This window comes from Macrobrachium rosenbergii, chromosome 26 (genome assembly GCF_040412425.1).
Source record: "Macrobrachium rosenbergii isolate ZJJX-2024 chromosome 26, ASM4041242v1, whole genome shotgun sequence".
NCBI classification, from domain to species: domain Eukaryota; kingdom Metazoa; phylum Arthropoda; class Malacostraca; order Decapoda; family Palaemonidae; genus Macrobrachium; species Macrobrachium rosenbergii.
The window spans coordinates 3,703,061-3,720,869 of record NC_089766.1 but is presented as its reverse complement, the minus strand read 5'-3'; the positions used below and the strand labels follow the sequence as shown (position 1 = coordinate 3,720,869).

Here is a 17,809-nt window from a genome sequence, read left to right as displayed (position 1 = left end):
ACATTTTATATAGTACTTAGTATTTACACAGTATAGTGGAAGCCAACTATTCTTTACTCACAACAACATTCCTACTTTGCGAATTGGTTAAGTAAACTTTCACAATGCCATCTGAAGGGGTAGTGATGTTATTGCAAGATCCTCCATGGCAGACTTCAAGGAGTTCACCACTAGCAGGGGTCCCATCAGGTAATTTAGCCCGTACCTAGTGAAAAACAAATATAGATAGGTTCATTATATGTCACCTAGTAGGATGTAGAAAATTTCACGTGTGGTACGAGTAGTCGGGAGTCACCACAGACCAATACCCAGTTGAAATAAGGGATAATTAAGTAATTATTCAAGACTGTATATTCATATGACCACTTTTATACAAGTACATTTGCTAGCTAATACTGAATCTATAGGCTTTACCTTCAACGTATAGGGCAGATTAGGTTTCATGAAGTCATCTTGGGAAACTGTTTCAAAAATCACTGCCCTTCTCTCAACCCCAACATTGCCTGTGGCATCCTCGGTTGCTCCAGTGCCCTCTTCTGCCACTGTAGCTTTAGCCCTGATGTTATAAACGCTACAGTCTGCCACTCGAATGTCATTCGACTCGACAGTTATCTCACTGCAGCCAGAAATCTAGAAGGTAGTGTTTGTTCATTATTTATTAGCAATGAATAAGAGTTGTAGAATTAGGTTGTACTCCACAGGAATGTTTTGCTTTTTTTAGGCCTTTCCTAGATAGTGACCCCCAAGGGTTATAACCTGGTATGTATCCACCTTGGCAGCGTGTTTAGTACAAGCCTGTTGGGGATTACTGTTAAAACAAACAAAAGACTGTAAATATCATAAAGATAATGACCTCCAAGAAATATTAGTCCTAGATAATGACCACCAAAAACCCTTGGGGTCACTATTTAGGAAAGATCCACTTTTTTTTTTACACTACCCTTAAAGTCATACGAGTATAGCTCAAAGTATTTCAAATGTACTGTTGTTGTTTATTCAGTTTGTTGGGCAGGAAGTTGTCACAGATTCCTAGCTCTTGGGTTGAATGGGATGTCCAAATTGTGATTGACATTGATAATCAACTCCTGTAAGGTCCTGGTGACAACTACACTTATGGAAAGCTTCCTTACTGTGTCATTCTTTGTGAAGATTGATCGACATCCAAAGTTTTGCAGGTTGCTGATCTCCCAAGAAATATTCCCTTTGACTGGCTCACCAAAAGTGTACCTGTTGAATGCAAGAAACTTGATAACTTGCATGTATAGGTACACTTAATTGTACTTAAAACTGCCTTGTAACAAATTGTACTATATTATAAAAAATGAGGCGAGATGGAAATAAATGAACTTACTTGGCACATGCAGTAAAAGTGAAGCTGCTGTCTGTGGCCAGAACATATTTAGGTGGTTTCACAGTGACCTCGAACCTGGGTAGGACGTATTCTTTCACCTCGAAAGTTGTCGCAGTTTCCACACCATTTGCACTACCCAGTCTGATGTTGTAGACTCCCTGTTTATTGATGGGTTAATATCAGTGACCAATATACTTGCTTGAAGTTTATGGAGTATAGAATGTTTCCAGTGTTCAAGATGTGGGACCAAACATTTGGGAAGTTTGAAGAGGGCCATTTCAGACTATATGAAAGTAGAGCCTGAACCTTGAATAACTTTAGGACAAGATTGGAAAGTTTGCCGAGGCCACGTTAGGCTTTATGATAGTGAACTTCATCATGAATGACAGTAGTGCTAAATTAATAAAAGTACTGGAAAGTTTGAAGAGGGACATGTTAGACTACGTGAAAGTGGAACTGAATCTTGAATACAGCAAGTAAATTAACCGTACCTCTTCTGGTTCATCAGCAAGTTGGAACTCCAAATGCACCAGGCCTTTGGAATTGTCAACATTCAACCACTGGGCAATGCGGTTGTTAGATGGGGTGGTGACGTAGATCTCTTTGTACTGCAAAGTAAAGAAACAAATTGCAACTTCAAGTTGATATTTTAGTATTTTTAAATACGACCATATCATGCATGCTGCAAGGAACTACAGGCTTATTTCAGCATAGGTAGAAGTTTGGGATGGATAGGTGCCCCCTAGTGAGGACTGGGTTTATAAAACTAGATTGGCAGAGAAAATAACAGGTATGTCATACAAGGTTGGTCAGATGCCAAGGATAAGTAAATACCTTTCAGTGGCCTGAACAGGGAATAGGACAGCAGAGCAGTGTATCATGGGATCCAAAACAGTGACTTGAATCATTAGTACAAGATAGACACCCAAGAAATCTTAAATTTATCACTTTTGGACGAACAGTGACCTCGCCCTGTATGCCATCTATGTGAACTAGGGCACATACCATCAATAGTGGACTGGGGAACATCCTTGCGATAAAAACTCACGTCTTCAGTAGAGATCTTCATCAGCGGACCAAAGTGCGAAAGCACCCTGAATCGGACGGTTTGTCCTGGTTTGTACAGATACTTGTCGGTCTGCACAATCGTCTTGTTGACACTGGTCTGACGTTCAATGTCACGGGTGTGATTGACAGTGATGCCATCAAGCACTCCTGAGATGGATATGGTGTCGCGGCTCGGCCACCATATCGTGGTGTCCTGCTCTGTTTCCGGCAGAGGAATTTTGCTGCAGAGGTGCTGGTCGCCTGAAAAGTTAGGTATACAGTTTATCTAGCTTGAGACATAAAAGAATTTAGTGGATCAGATTATCCTTAATTGAACTTATCATGAAGACTTCTGACTAGGCAGAAGTTACTCAATTTCCAGCAACTGGAGACTTGCAACTTGGCAAAAGTCTAACAAAAGTCACTGATCACTGACTTGTGACTAGCAAAAGTCACTGAATTTCCAGCATGCGAAGACTTGTAAGTTACTGAATTTGACAGAATTTACAGCATATGAAGACTCGTGAGTAAGTTACTGAATTTAACTGAATTTCCGCATATAAAGACAGACTTGACTAAAGTCTCCATGTACTAGAAATCCAGTTAAGAAATTCAGTGACTTAAGCATACGAAGACTTGTGACCAGGCAAAAGTCACTGAATACCCAGCATATGAAGACTTGTGACTAGAAAAAAAAAAGTCTCCATATGCTAGAAATTCAGTTAAAAAAATTCAGTGACTTCAGCATAATGAGGACTTGTGACTGAATCCCCAGCATCAGTAGCGTCGGCCACAGGACCCAATAGCTCACCTTGCGGAACCTGAATGTCTCCCTCCGCCAGCAGTTTCTTGGAGTCAACCGCTCTTTCTGTTGAAACCGAAAATTCGCCTGGTGGTGGTGGGAAGGATTCTAAGTTGTGTTGCTGCTGGACGTGGTGAATGCTGACGGTTATTTTCCCCTGTGGGGCCTGGGCGTTTTTCACTTGGACGCATACTGGCAAGTCCCCGCCTGGGAACCATTTCTTTGGGACGGTGACCACGTAGCTCCTGGTGGGGGTCAGAGTTCAAGACAACTGGATTAGTGAAGTGGCAGATGAATCGTTTCTTTTTGGGGTACTTCGGATTTAATAATAATAATAATAATAATAATAATAATAATAATAATAATAATAATAATCAATAAAATGGAGAAAAATCTACAAAATTCACATTGATGTAAATATATATTAGAAAATATATATACAAAGCTTTCGAGAACCTGCTGGATTCTCCTTATCAATCAGTGTGGACTTATCCACCAATATAATAATAATAATAATAATAATAATAATAATAATAATAATAATAATAATAATCTGAGTTTGACCTACTTGATAGAAAGTAAACAATAGACAAACACGCGAGTAAAAGGCAAATTACTCAAGATAAATATTCTCATTCATTCACTCTGGCCTCAAGAGAACGTGTGGTTTAAAAAAAAGTGATTTGTAAAAAAAAAAATGTCTTGATATGACTTCCTTTTACTCAGCCGAGCAAAAAATTCCAATCATTACGTCTGACAAGCGTTACGTATTGGACGGGAGAACTGGGGAATCCCAGATTCACTTTTTTTTCTCTTCCTTCTTTCGTGTTGTTTTATTGTTGTTGTTGTTGTATCACCAATGCAGTTTTTATTTCAAGTGGTCCTCCTGTTTATTCCTGCATGTGGTCTTATGATGTGAACACCTTTTTTTTTTTTGGTTTCAGGATGAATCGTTTTCTTAAAATCTGACCGGAAATTGTGTTGGGCTTAACTTTTGCTTTTAAGTGGATTTTCCTGAATTTCTCGGGGTTTATCAACTTTTAATTCTTGTGTTATTTTATTGTTTCGTTGATTTTTGCTCAAATATTCTTTAAGATATCTTTTGTCATTTGATTGTTTCATTGATTTCTGCTCAAATTGTTAAAAAATTTGTGTCATTTGATTGTTTCATTGATTTATGCTCAATTTAAAATAAAAAATCTAAGTAGTAGCTCCGCGGCGGCGATTTCCCTCTAACTTTACTTTTTCTACAGTTTTTTTTTGTTGCTAATTATGGATTTACCTTCAATTTTTGTCGCACGAATGTAATTAATCTGTAATTAACCCCTGAAGTCCGCCCAACAAGGGATTTCCATACGCGATGTTCACAAGACAGAGCATGGGTGCGTCTGTTTCGAACGATTCATATCCCGTCCGGTAAGTGTAATCACTTTTTAACGTATGGGTAATGCTCCCCGCCCCTCCCCGCCCCCGGTCCAGTACTAAACACGGCGAAGGAACATTCCATTTGGCCGACAACAAACAAATGCACCGCCAGTATCATAAGCCCTAAAAGTGTAGAAAAAAAAAAACCAGTTTCCAAGGTAAAATAGGCGCGGAGCTAATACTTGGAATTACCAAAAAAAAAAAAAAAATTCTTTTGTTTCACGGCATTGTGTTCAAAAACTTTTAAAACATTACCTTCTTACCTTTGCTGCATTTAGCCTACCATTCAGGCAACGAGGGGACAACCAACTACCAGTACTATAGTACCACCACTAAAAGTAATAATAATGTTAATAATAATAACAAAAACTTAAATATTATTTTGCCTTGTTGTCATACCTACACACACACACATGTAGGAAGTGCGGAGACGTGTATAACGATACTTATTCCCATACCGAATCGACTTTCAGTTAGACCTACATAAGAGTCATCGTTCCTCTTGTCCAGAAAAATCTGGTTCCTGTGAGCGCTCAAGGAAAGGTGTTGCAACTCACAGCCACAGAGAGATAAGTTGAAGATCATAAGTTGTACAACTTGCATTTAACGACTTCATGCAAGTGTCAGTTGACAGATGGCATTTGGAAAGCGTGTGGGGAGGGAGTTCTTTTTGTAATTAAACCTTTTGGGTGAACGAGAGTGAAGCATTGAGAGTGGACGACTTAACCTCCACGTTTATATGATTCTTTTATGTCGTACAGCGTTGCCTTCAGCCACGTAGGGAAATTTGAAGAGAAAGTGGGTTAATGTGAGAGTAATTATCAGTATTTGTATCCACATTTATTTAACATTCGGATGTGCTGTAATGTTGGAATTCACTAAAGGGGAACATTCTTGTGTAACCATTGTTTAACTGCAGTTATGCTATGTAAGCCTGCATTGTCGAAAGTGATTTCATGGCCATTTGTGTGAAAATGTAAATTACACATTTTTTTTACAATGGGAGGTCTGAAAAATTACGAATTCTCTTAAAAACAGCATTTATAATAACGTTCATTGTAACAGAAGCATTATAATGCCCAGTAAAACATACATTGCATAACTATGCCATTCCTAACCATTGTTTCAGTTTTGATCAAACTGAACACATCCCTTGTATATATTGACACCAGGCTAGAATTTAAATACTTCCACAAAATGTACTTCCGCCTCAGCATCCAAACAGGAAACCCAATTCTTTGTACTGGAAATATTAAAAAAACAAGTTAATAATTCTTTCCTGGGTGTGACGCCTTCCCGCACAGCACAAAAAAAAAAAACAGCCTGGGGCTCGGCCCCCCCTATACTTCCCTACCTGCCTGCTTTGTCCAGGGTAGGCAGGTGGAATTAATTGCAGTGTCCTCACAGAAGGGGAGAGGTCTGGCCTCAGTGAGTCTTTGGGGACGACGGATCCTACAGAGAGTTCCTAGAATGTTTGGGGAGGGGTCCTACAGAAGTCTGGGGATTCTTCAGCGGTTTCCTAGAGAACGTTGGGAGTTCCTACAAGGGATTTCTAGAGATCGTGTGTTCCTAGAGAACCCATATTTCTACAAAGGGTTCCTAGAGAACGTTGGGAGTTCCTACAAGGGATTTCTAGAGATCGTGTGTTCCTAGAGAACCCATATTTCTACAAAGGGTTCCTAGAGAACCCATATTTCTACAGAGGGTTCTTAGAGAACCCAAATTCCTACAAAGGGTTGCTAGAGAACCCAAATTCCTACAAAGGGTTGCTAGAGAACCCAAATTCCTACAAAGGGTTGCTAGAGAACCCAAATTCCTACAGAGGGTTGCTAGAGAACCCAAATTCCTACAAAGGGTTCCTAGAGAACCCAAATTCCTATAAAGGGTTCCTAGAGAACCCAAATTTCTACAAAGGGTTGCTAGAGAACTCAAATTCCTACAAAGGGTTCCTAGAGAACCCAAATTCCTACAGAGGGTTCCTAGAGAACCCAAATTCCTACAGAGGGTTCCTAGAGAACCCAAAGGGTTCCTAGAGAACAGAGGGTTCCTAGAGAACCCAAATTTACAGAGGGTTCTAGAGAACCCAAATTCCTACAGAGGGTTCCTAGAGAACCCAAATTCCTACAGAGGGTTCCTAGAGAACCCAAATTCCTACAGAGGGTTCCTAGAGAACCCAAATTCCTACAGAGGGTTCCTAGAGAACCCAAATTCCTACAAAGGGTTCCTAGAGAACCCAAATTCCTACAAAGGGTTCCTAGAGAGAACCCAGAGGGTTCCTAGAGAACCAAAGGGTTCCTAGAGAACCCAAATTCCTACAGAGGGTTCCTAGAGAACCCAAATTCCTACAGAGGGTTCCTAGAGAACCCAAAGAGGGTTCCTATTCCTAAAGGGTTCCTAGAGAACCCAAATTCCTATAAAGGGTTCCTAGAGAACCCAAATTCCTACAAAGGGTTCCTAGAGAAGAACCTACAGAGGGTTCCTAGAGAACCCAAATTCCTACAAAGGGTTCCTAGAGAACCCAAATTCCTACAAAGGGTTCCTAGAGAACCCAAATTCCTACAAAGGGTTCCTAGAGAACCCAAATTCCTACAGAGGGTTCCTAGAGAACCCAAATTCCTACAAAGGGTTCCTAGAGAACCCAAATTCCTACAAAGGGTTCCTAGAGAACCCAAATTCCTACAAAGGGTTCCTAGGTTCCTAGAGAACCAAATTCCTACAAAGGGTTCCTAGAGAACCCAAAATTCCTACAGAGGGTTCCTAGAGAACCCAAATTCCTACAAAGGGTTCCTAGAGAACCCAAATTCCTACAGAGGGTTCCTAGAGAACCAGAGGGTTTCTAGAAATTCCTACAAAGGGTTCCTAGAGAACCCTACAAAGGGTTCCTAGAGAACCCAAATTCCTAAAGGGTTCCTAGAGAACCCAGAATTCCTACAAAGGGTTCCTAGAGAACCCAAATTCCTACAGAGGGTTCCTAGAGAGAACCCAGAGAATTCCTCCAAAGGGTTCCTAGAGAACGCTGGGAGTTCCTACAAGGGATTTCTAGAGATCGTGGGTTCCTATAGAACCGAAATTTCTACAAAGGGTTCCTATAATGTCTTGGGATTCCTACTAAGAATTCCTAGAGGCGCCTGGAAATTTTGTTTAACCCCCACCCTCCCTTGAACGTCCTACGGTCTTTTCGTAGGATTTCGAAGGCCTATTAGTTACGACATCAGGAAAAAGTAATTATAATTGTAACAGCTTTGTTCACCATAACAATAACAGGAACAATATTTAAAAACAAACACTCTGTTCTTCCATGGCATAACAATTGCGCTGAAGAACAATGTTCAGTGTTCTCTTGGTATTGTATGTTCATTTTGTCGCCGGGGGAGGAATGGAGGCGGGAGGAGGAAGGGGGGGTGGTTACTGGGCGGGGGAAGTGGGTAGGGGCAGAAGTACAGACATTATGTAACTGCTGGCGGCCGCGTGATTCATGATTTAATACTCACGAACGGTACAACCCGCATTTTGATCCTCTCTCTCTCTCTCTCTCTCTCTCTCTCTCTCTCTCTCTCTCTCTCTCTCTCTCTCTCTTTGTGGTTTTATTGCAGATCTCATCTTTTTTTTATGTTTGCTAAACTTGGCCAGTAATGGTGTGCATACATACATACATAGCCAGCCATACATACATACATACATACATACTATAACTAGCATACAGGCCACTAATTTAAAGGGACGTCGTCCCCTCCACCCCCCCACCCCCTTCCAAATTGGTCAATATGGCTACCACCATCACCTTCTCCATTTATAAAAAAAAAAAAAAAATCTCCCATTAACATCCTTGCTGCCTTTCGGGCATGCGCACACTTTGCTTTGCCAAATCTTACCCTCTTTGTAGAGATTCGTTATTATCGTATTCCCGCCGTCATTTCTGTATGCCATATTTGGACTGGGTATGTCTTTGCATGTACCCGGTTCAGTTACAGTTATTCAGTTTCACTTCTGCCTGTAACTGTGATTCTGTTGTACCCGTTTCCCTTATGAGTCTATTGCTAGACCATAGACCGGCCAAGAAAGTCTGTTGTTAGACTGTAGACCAACTAAGGAAGTTATTGTTAGACCGTAGACCAGCTAAGGAAGTCTGTTGTTAGTCTGTAGACCAGCTAAGAAAGTCTGTTGTTAGACTGTAGACCAGCTAATGAAGTCTATTGTTAGACTGTAGACCAACTAAGGAAGTCCATTGTTAGACTGTGGACCAGCTAATGAAGTCTATTGTTAGACTGTGGACCAGCTAAGGAAGTCCATTGTTAGACTGTGGACCAGCTAAGGAAGTCCATTGTTAGACTGTGGATCAGCTAATGAAGTCTATTGTTAGGCTGTAGACCAGCTAAGGAAGTCCATTGTTAGACCGTAGACAAGCCAAGGAAGTCTATTGTTAGACAGTAGACCAGAACAAAGTTTATTTAGACCGTAGACCAGGTAAGAAAGTATTTTTAGACTGTAGGCAAGCCAAGAAAGTCATTGTTAGACCGTAAACCAGCACAATCTATCGTTAGACCGTAGACCAGCACAGTCTATTGTTAGACCTCAGGCAAGCTAAGAAAGTCTGTCGTTAGACTGTAGACAAGCCAAGAAAGTATCGTTAGACCGTAGACCAACAAGGAAAGTCTAGGATAGGCGACTCACGTCATAACGGTAGAGGTTATGATAATTATAAACTTCGGTTTTTCCGAAGACAGCCAAAAGACTTACAAGGAAACATGACACTAACCACCAGCATAAATAATGACGGTACTGTAGTCAAACCAACCGCTGAAAAGGTGCTCTCTCCCAGAATGCACATGGTGTCAAGAGTCTAAACATTTCCAGTCAAGAGTCTAAACATTTCCTGTCATTTTTCTTAACAGGAAACGCTCTGCTTAGTATTGAAATGCATATAGAATTTAGGCCCAAGGCCAAGAACCTATGGGGTCATTCAGTGCTGAAACGGAAATTGACAGTAAAATGTCAGAAAGAAAACCTCAAAGCAGTTGCACTATGAATCATGTTAAGAGACGGTTGAGGAAAGTAAGATAGAAGAAGGACAATACGAAAGGAGGTACAGTAAAAGGAACGAATGAGGTTGCAGCTAGGGGCCGAAGGCACGCTGCAAAGAACCTTAAGTAATGCCTACAGTGCACCGCATGAGATGCGCTCTGTATTGAGAGATTGGTCGACCATTTCTCTACACAGCTCAGTTCTCCTCAAGGGAAAGTGATCAGTGGGTTTGGCTTAGAAATGGGATCAGGTTTTTTTACTTTTTTTTTTACTTTTTTTTAATTACTAGGTCATGGAAATTACAAATAATATCAATACTGGTTATATGACGATTAAAAAAAAAATTAGAGCAAACTATTAAAGATACATTTGGGAGAGGGTCTGTCTCAGGGATTTTGTGAATGAATTCGACGAAATATTTATGTAAATAATGATTTTTTAAGGCCGGAAGTAGTGATTGGGACCCTCACGAATTGGTCACTTATACCTGAAGTACCGGCTTTTGGAAGGAGCCGAGAGAGAGAGTGAGAGAGTCCGTGTCGCCGGGTAAATTTGAAAATTGATAAATAAAAAATTTAATGTTTCCATCAACAGCTGGGTTAAGTTTGGGAAGTTTTTAAAAGGTGAATTTTGGAATAATTTTTATTGGGAAAAAAACTTGGCTATTCCGAAAAGTTCGGGTATTTTTTCATTATGATCTTGATCTGAGATAATTCAGCGCCAACAAGACAGTTTGAACAGAAAAATTTGGAAGTATCTCCTGCAGACTTATAAATCGAGAAAAATGACATTGTGTTAACCCAGTCAATATAACTATAATTTTAATCACGTTCCCGATCAGCAGAAACAATAAACAAGTTAAACACTATGCATGAATGTACTTACTCAAAAGAAGAACTCACGAGGCAAACAAGAGCAAAGAATGCTCTCAGTTTGTTAGCACAAGCCATTCCAGCACACCAAACCACTACACCACAAACTGCAATCTGGCTGGACAGGTGTGCGCGTGAGTCTATTATACCTGAGCAGCTTACCTGGACCGAACAAGATGCCAGACGCCTCCACACCGGGAAACCCGAATCCCGTAACCATCACTGGATTAGTTAACTTGCCTGTCATTGTTGAATAAGCTGGAAAGGGTCGGTTCCAGGCCAAAGGAAGTGATGAGGTCATGATGAGGTCATATGGAAGCTCTGTCCTTGATTGTCGTGGGGAGACCTAAGCTCTGCTCATTGCCAGACTTTAGATGAAATGCCTATGCATTTTCCTACTTTCTGACGTCACGGCGTTCTGCAAAAGGGATCGATTTGACTCTTCGGAAACCTTCATACTTTCTCTTTTCGTTATTTCCGTCTGTAAGTTATTTTTTTCGTTTCTTCCTCTCTTTCGTTGTAGTTTCATCGCTGTTCTGTTCTCGAGTCACGGTTATTTTTCATTAACAAGAAAATAACAGTTTCCAATCAAGGGTAGTCTCGAAGAACATGGCAGGGAGACCTTGGACGTTTTGCATCAGAGAACACAATCATATTATTATTTTTTTTTATACTGCTCTCTTTTCTGAATGTCAGCAGCATCCCGAGATGATTCATCTTGTAGAGCAAGTTGCTGGAAGTGGTAGTGGCTTAATTTCCCCCTCCCCCTTCCTCCCTCTTCCTCCCCCTCCCCTTTATAATGGTCACATGATGATTTAGATCAGAGCAAGAAGATCCCATTCAGCAGTCTTCCTTAGGGCCCTTTTTGTAAGACTTTGGATGACTGAATGGACACTTCAGCCTTTTATTAGATGTTACACTTTTCAAATTGGTAAATTCATTCTTGTTTTTTTATTTAATTTTTTGTTGTCTTCCAAGTTGATGGAGGTATACCCCACGACCCCACTTTGTGAATAACCTAGGTGTTTTTTGCATTCCTGTTGCTGTGACAGTGTGTGTGTGTGTGGCACTCTCATTTCATACCACTGTCACAGTGTCAGTGCGTGCTACTCCTAATGCTGAGTGTCAGTATCCAGCCTATATTTCCCTCAGCTTCATAAATTTGTCGTCCCTTCTGGTCTAAAAAATGTGGAACAAGACCAACTTGGCTATGTTCTGCGTGCTGATGCTTGTACGTATAGGATGCTGCAATATGGCTTAAATGTGCTGTATACTATTTCCCATTTTTGCTGAGTCTTATATGTTGTTTATGAATGGATGTACTTATGTGGTAGTTGATTCATATTTGTGTGAATTGTGTTTGATGCTATTGCACTTTTTGGACAACAACAAGGCCATAGATTTTTCCCTAGGCGAGCAAGCCAGAGGCCTCAGTGTGATGCGGCAAAATCACATCAGGGCTGGATAAAAAGCCTTCAGAAATCCCCATCCTTGTCACGGTCTTACTGGATTGAAATCAAGGATGCAAGCAACTCAAGGCAGTGATAATTAATACGACGCCACAAAGGTACGTCAGCTGTGATGTCTCAAACCATCTTGTTCTTGTGAGATGCAGAATCCAGAAAGAAAGGTGTAAGAGGCAAACTCCGGGTAAAATCTTTGGGACACCTTAATACCTAGGGGGGGGGGGTCCATACCTGCATGTTTTCAGCAGTTACAGGTAACTTTTCTTAATTTTTTTCCTACTATCACAAAAAAGGAAAAAATACTGGACCTATACCCCGCCCTCAAAATTGGCTGAGCAATAAGTAGACCTGAGGAGGTAAGTCTAAGCTTTCTCTTGGCAGCTGTTCAGAACAGGACTCAGTGAAGGAAGGGCAGAGCAAAGAGTTGACTAGAATAATGCTTGACAGAGGCTTTCATTGATTCATATTCTGTCCACCTGTTTGCCTGTCTTGCTGTCCTGCTGTTTGTCCGTCTACCTCACACATTACCCTGGATATATCCATTAGGGTAAGCTGTGAACTTGGCATAAAGGGTGCCTAAGACCACAGGCATCATTACTCTGAACCTAAGTCATTAGAAAGAGGTTAAGGTAATTGGAGAGATGAAGAAGGTAAAACCTCGTAGGATCAGAGATCACTTTGTAGGCTTCTGTCATGTGGGTATGACAAGGCCAGAGACTTATGTTTATAGCAGACATTGCTTTCTGAATGAAAAAGGGGTTCTCTATGTGATTCTGACCAGAAATCTTGTCAGACCAGGACTTCCACTGCAGGGCTTCTTGAGACCAGAACAAGGACATGCTGATGGTCCATGTTTACATAACCCTGTAAATGTCATAAACGCAATAAATTCTTAGGACTGTGATTGTGCAGAATCGGCTAGCACATCTATCAGATGGCTCCATTTTATATTTATACTGGAGGAGGTATTAGTCCTGATAGGGCAGTTATTATTATTGTTATTCTTGTTGTTGTTGCTGCTGTTCGAAATGTAATCATTCATATAAAAGATATACTAAAAGATTAACGAACGGATTTCCACATATTGAGGAGAAATTTAGTAAAATACAGAAGAAGCTTGAGACCATGAACTGCAAATTAGAGGCCTGGTATTATACCGCAAATAAAAAATCGTTATATTAAAATAATGTTTTAATGTTGATATAACCATTTCACAACATACACACTGCAGTGTCTCGTTCAAAACAGAATATCAAATACAATTTTAGAACCAAATTGTTGACTGTTGTACAAAGCACCCCGGATTTTGAAACGACCATTAAAGCCCGTGGCAGAAGATTTCAGAAATGGTCCCAATGGAATCTTCAGTTGGGGTAACACTGAGATGCAGCTGGGAGATTGTACACCTGAAAACAAAAACGTTGATAAGATATATCATGAATTTTAGTCAAAAAATTTTCTGGCACAAAAGAAGTCATTTTTATGCTCATGTGTCATTAGACTTTCAATGAAGCAAATCGCCTAAAAAGAAGAAAGGAAAACTAAATACCTTGCTTATGGAGAATTCTGGCTGATAGTAATCATAGACAACAACAGAGCCTGGCTTTGCGTCTTCCACATTCACTTGGCGTGTGACCCTGAAATTGACGCAGACGTCTTCAGCTGTGAATTCTTCAATGTAGAAGGAGACTTTGTTGCCATCAACTTCGTATCTTTTGATGATGTCTTTGTTTTCCCTCAGCAACTTTTTCAAGTCCTCCTTCTCGGGTATGTAACCAGAAACAAGATTGACTTCGATAACAGCCATATTGGAAGTTCCATCAGGTAGTAGGTAAGCAGCACAGGCCGAGATGCGCTTCGTTACACAGAAAGGATCTTCCTCTGTTCTGGAGTTCACTCTCAGGCTAAATGCATCACTCGCGTCAGGCTCGGGGTCATTGTATCGGAGGACAGTCTGGAACAAGAAAAATTGGGAATCAGTAAAAAAATGTCAAATTTATTGATGGTTACAGCTGTTTTCTGAATAAGTAATTTGTCAGGCACTCCAGTTTTGTTAAGAAAAGACCATTTGTTTACAACTCTGCTGCTTATGCTCACCTGAAGTACGGCACAACCTTGGCCCTCCATCCTGAAGGAGACATTAGTTGGCAGGACTGGCAAAGATGTCTGTTGATGTAACAGTTTGTTAGATTCTATTATGCTGAATGTGTGGGAAAAGTCATTCGCCTCGACTATAGCTTTGACGTTCAGGTCGCCCTGGTACTGAGTAGACTCATAACTGGCCAGAGACTGAAGAGCAACAACTGTGTCCTGAAAGAGAAAAACATACAGTAAAGTAAAGTAACTTGTATGGTTGACATTTAGGAGTTACATGATGTGGAATTAATTATTTGTTTATTTGTGTCTTATGTTCATTTTAAGCTCCTTGGAACGGTCGCTTACCTGTGTGGAGTAGAATCCTCCTCTTCCATTCCTCTGAGTGGAAATCCACTTGACCACTTTTCTTGCTTGTTGTTCATAAGCTTTAGGATCGGTGGACATCATTGCCAAGATGGCGTATCCAGCCGTCTCAACTTCTAGTGACCTACTGCTTGCTGAAGAAAGGAAATGTCACATAGATTAAGTGGGTGTTAAGCCTTTCTATCACTGATAAAGACACTTTAATGAATAGAATGTTGTCAGGTTTAAATACAAGGAAAGAAATATGGGTTCCACACCATACGAACTGAGACTTCTGCAAAATTAATGGATGATTTATGAGCCTTTTGAAGTTAATCTTTTTATAAGAAATAAGAAATCCACATTAGAGAAACTAAATTTGATATCAAATGGTGGTTTCATAGCTGGTAAACAAAGTAGTCCATAGTTTCGTGTTAGAAAATGTCTCCACTCTTTCTTACCTGGATAGACACCTGATCCTTTTGGCAGCTCCCAGTGTGTCGAGTTTTTGGTAACTGTAGCTTGTTGTAGTAACTGCAGAAGCACTCTAGGAGCCTCTGGGACTCTGGAAAGGGCCAGAGCATAGGCTTTCAGGGCCATCGTGTAAGAGTCTCCGGCATTATCTTGAATGAGGCACTTCAGAGCCTTTTGTACTGTGGGGTGTGATGTAGAGACTGCAGATTCCAGAAGAGATATCAGGATGTATGCTGTCAGTGGAACATCTGAGGACTTTCCAGTGCCAAGACCTCCCTGTGAAATAATTTTTCATTTATTTTGGATGTAAGGTAATTTATTTCATTGTTGGGGGTCCCATAGAATGTGCGTGGTCAAGATGTTTCTTGTTTAATGTTCATACTATCAAGTCTCTTCTTATCTCAGAGTATAGTCATTGTTTGTTGTGAATCCTAGATTGTATTGTAGAGCACCTGAAACAAATATGACTGTACACTGTTAGAGAATAGTAGAAACAGAGAGCTTGCTAATACATATAATGTTTACCTGTACTAGTGCTGTTGTAATTAGGTGTTAAATATGGTGTGGTGTTGAAATTCAAATATTTTTATGGTGAGCAGCATAGCTTAATGCCAAAATTCACTTCTTGATGACCTCTCTAGACCTTTGGTTTTCAGTATATCAGCCTTACTGAATATGTTTATAACTTCTGCATGCCAAAGTTCACAAAGGGAAGAATGTGCTGACTCACCTTCAATCCTTTGCTGAAAACTTTTCCAATGGACTGAGCGCAAGTTCCATTGCCGTAGTTATTGATTAGCCATTTAGTTGTCTCATTAAGGCTTCCCTCGTCAATCTGAAAGAATGATATTATGTGGGTATCAGACAGTCTATGTACCAAGTTGATCATTGGAAAGGCGTGGATCTGGATGAGCCTTTTAAATGCCAGATTCAGTGATAAATAAATAGTTTTCAATCTAACAGCTTGAGAAGCTTTCCCCGCACAAGTTTTTACCATGAACACGTTTAAAATTACAGTAAATTTTTAAAATATAAGATTATATACTGCATTTGCAGTGCATGTGGGAGTACCAGAATAAGCTGACTTATCAAACTGCACTAACCATTACAAACTCTCTTGCTTGAGAAAAGGACTTGAGGACAAAAGCAGTAAGCCAGTTTGAGCCCGAGTCATCAGCTTTGCCGAATGCGCTGTAGGAACCATCCCTATGCCTATATAGCAACTGGCGCTGATATCCTGTAAAAAATCAGTAAAAAAATTGTCTAAGATTGTTATATGGCAATGTGAATTCTAATTTGGTATTGTTAGCTCTAAAGTTCCACTGTTACTGAATTTCTTGTTAATGTGAAGTGAAAATAACTAAGCACAGTTAACTACACAACTGGGGAAATGTAACAGAGCCCTTGATTCAGGAACCTGGTAGAGCCCCCTAACATTTGATGCCACAAATTTGTCACTTACAGAATACATTAGGTTAAAATTTGAACTGTTTGAGCTTGGAGGATTTCCATACAGTGTTCAAAGACAGTAACATTCAGTGTTATATAATATTAATAAACATTGGTTATATCATTTACCTGTTCTCATAAACTTGAGTAGCTTGTCCTTTGCTTCTGGTGTCTCTTGCCTTGTAGCTTGTAAGTACTTCAAGATGAATATATTTGGAGCAAAGTTCACCATGTTCTGTTCCCCACATCCGTATGGCATGCGAATGAGAGATCCAAGGTTCTGTCCGTGAAATGTGAAGTACTTTTAGTGAGAGATTATTTGTTGTAATTTTCTGTAATTCTGGCTCTTACTTTATGTTATATTCTGTTAAAATTATCCGGAATTTATGACTAAACTCCTTTAATAGGAAGTTTTTGTAGTAAAGTTAAGAAAGGTAATCTTTGACAGTATCGAGACGAGTCTTACCTGCAAAGATATGGCCAAGAGGTCTCCTACGGCAGTGACCCATGCCCTTTCAGATCCCTCCACCATACCCGTGGGTACAATTAATTCTGCTGTTTCCAGAGAGTCTTGTCCCTCTGCTACTTCTGCGTGATGAGACAGGAAAAAGTAGTATGCTATTTGGAGATATAATTACTTATAACTCAAGTCTGTTTGTGTCTAAATCCCCAGTGTCTGCAAAGCAAATCCATATGTTCATGAAAACCATTCCCATTGTGTTATTTCTATGTGAAAAAGTACAGATTTATTAAGTTCTGACTTGAAAAAGATTTGTTCTCATATTCCTTGTCAATTAGTAATTCAGATATAAGGAGACTCATGAGCTGAACGTTACTTGAGCTTACCATTGGCACAGATGTATTTGCTCCAAGTTTCTTCTCTTAAAAAGCCTTCTGCCTCTACTGTTATGGGCCTTACAAGTGCATCTCTGAAAAGTAAAACATTTTCTTTGTTTACAAAGTATTGACATTCAAGTCTAAGGGAAGAAAAAATATTAGCAGGCCTAGAATCATTGCTTCAAGACTTTGTCGGACAATGACATATTTCATATGAGAAGCTGTATTTCAAAATTTTTTTCATACTATGCTCTTGAAACAATACCTTTTTTTAACATCGTTAGAGTTAACACCACCACAAGACAAAGATGTTTCACTGTCCACAAAGGCTCTGACAGTAATGTTCACTTCTCCTATGATGGTAGGTTTTATTTTGATGGTGTGGACATGCTTGTCCTGCGCTCCAATGCAGGATAGCCTTTGGCCTGCTGGCAGGCTAGTGTTGTCTTCTCCTGTAAGCTCAAATTCTGAACTGGCATCCATGGTAACCCTCACCTAAAGATAGAAAGTAAGAGCTTATAGTATCTGTTCACTGACCTCTTATTCTGAGCTAGGTTTTGCTAAGGTAATGCCTCTTCCCATCATTTACCATTGGAGTTGCAGCAGCAGTTACTCGTGTTGATAA

The 17,809-nt window shown here is 40.1% G+C and overlaps 1 protein-coding gene across 1 annotated transcript in view; it reads right to left on the bottom strand.

The window, feature by feature from the left end:
- The window catches only part of LOC136852680 (uncharacterized), a 37,408-nt gene that overhangs the window by 9,089 nt on the left and 10,510 nt on the right, over positions 1-17,809 (bottom strand). Inside the window, exons 17-35 of the mRNA XM_067127592.1 lie at positions 17,450-17,679; positions 17,194-17,276; positions 16,814-16,935; positions 16,477-16,627; positions 16,002-16,135; positions 15,629-15,733; positions 14,886-15,174; positions 14,428-14,579; positions 14,083-14,295; positions 13,535-13,939; positions 13,351-13,391; positions 10,533-10,706; positions 3,210-3,445; positions 2,400-2,659; positions 1,843-1,959; positions 1,352-1,509; positions 1,131-1,227; positions 415-630; positions 62-205 (exon numbers count right to left, since the gene is read on the bottom strand). Coding sequence (XP_066983693.1) covers positions 62-205; positions 415-630; positions 1,131-1,227; positions 1,352-1,509; positions 1,843-1,959; positions 2,400-2,659; positions 3,210-3,445; positions 10,533-10,706; positions 13,351-13,391; positions 13,535-13,939; positions 14,083-14,295; positions 14,428-14,579; positions 14,886-15,174; positions 15,629-15,733; positions 16,002-16,135; positions 16,477-16,627; positions 16,814-16,935; positions 17,194-17,276; positions 17,450-17,679 — 3,327 coding nt within the window. The remainder of the gene's footprint in view (positions 1-61; positions 206-414; positions 631-1,130; positions 1,228-1,351; positions 1,510-1,842; positions 1,960-2,399; positions 2,660-3,209; positions 3,446-10,532; positions 10,707-13,350; positions 13,392-13,534; positions 13,940-14,082; positions 14,296-14,427; positions 14,580-14,885; positions 15,175-15,628; positions 15,734-16,001; positions 16,136-16,476; positions 16,628-16,813; positions 16,936-17,193; positions 17,277-17,449; positions 17,680-17,809) is intronic.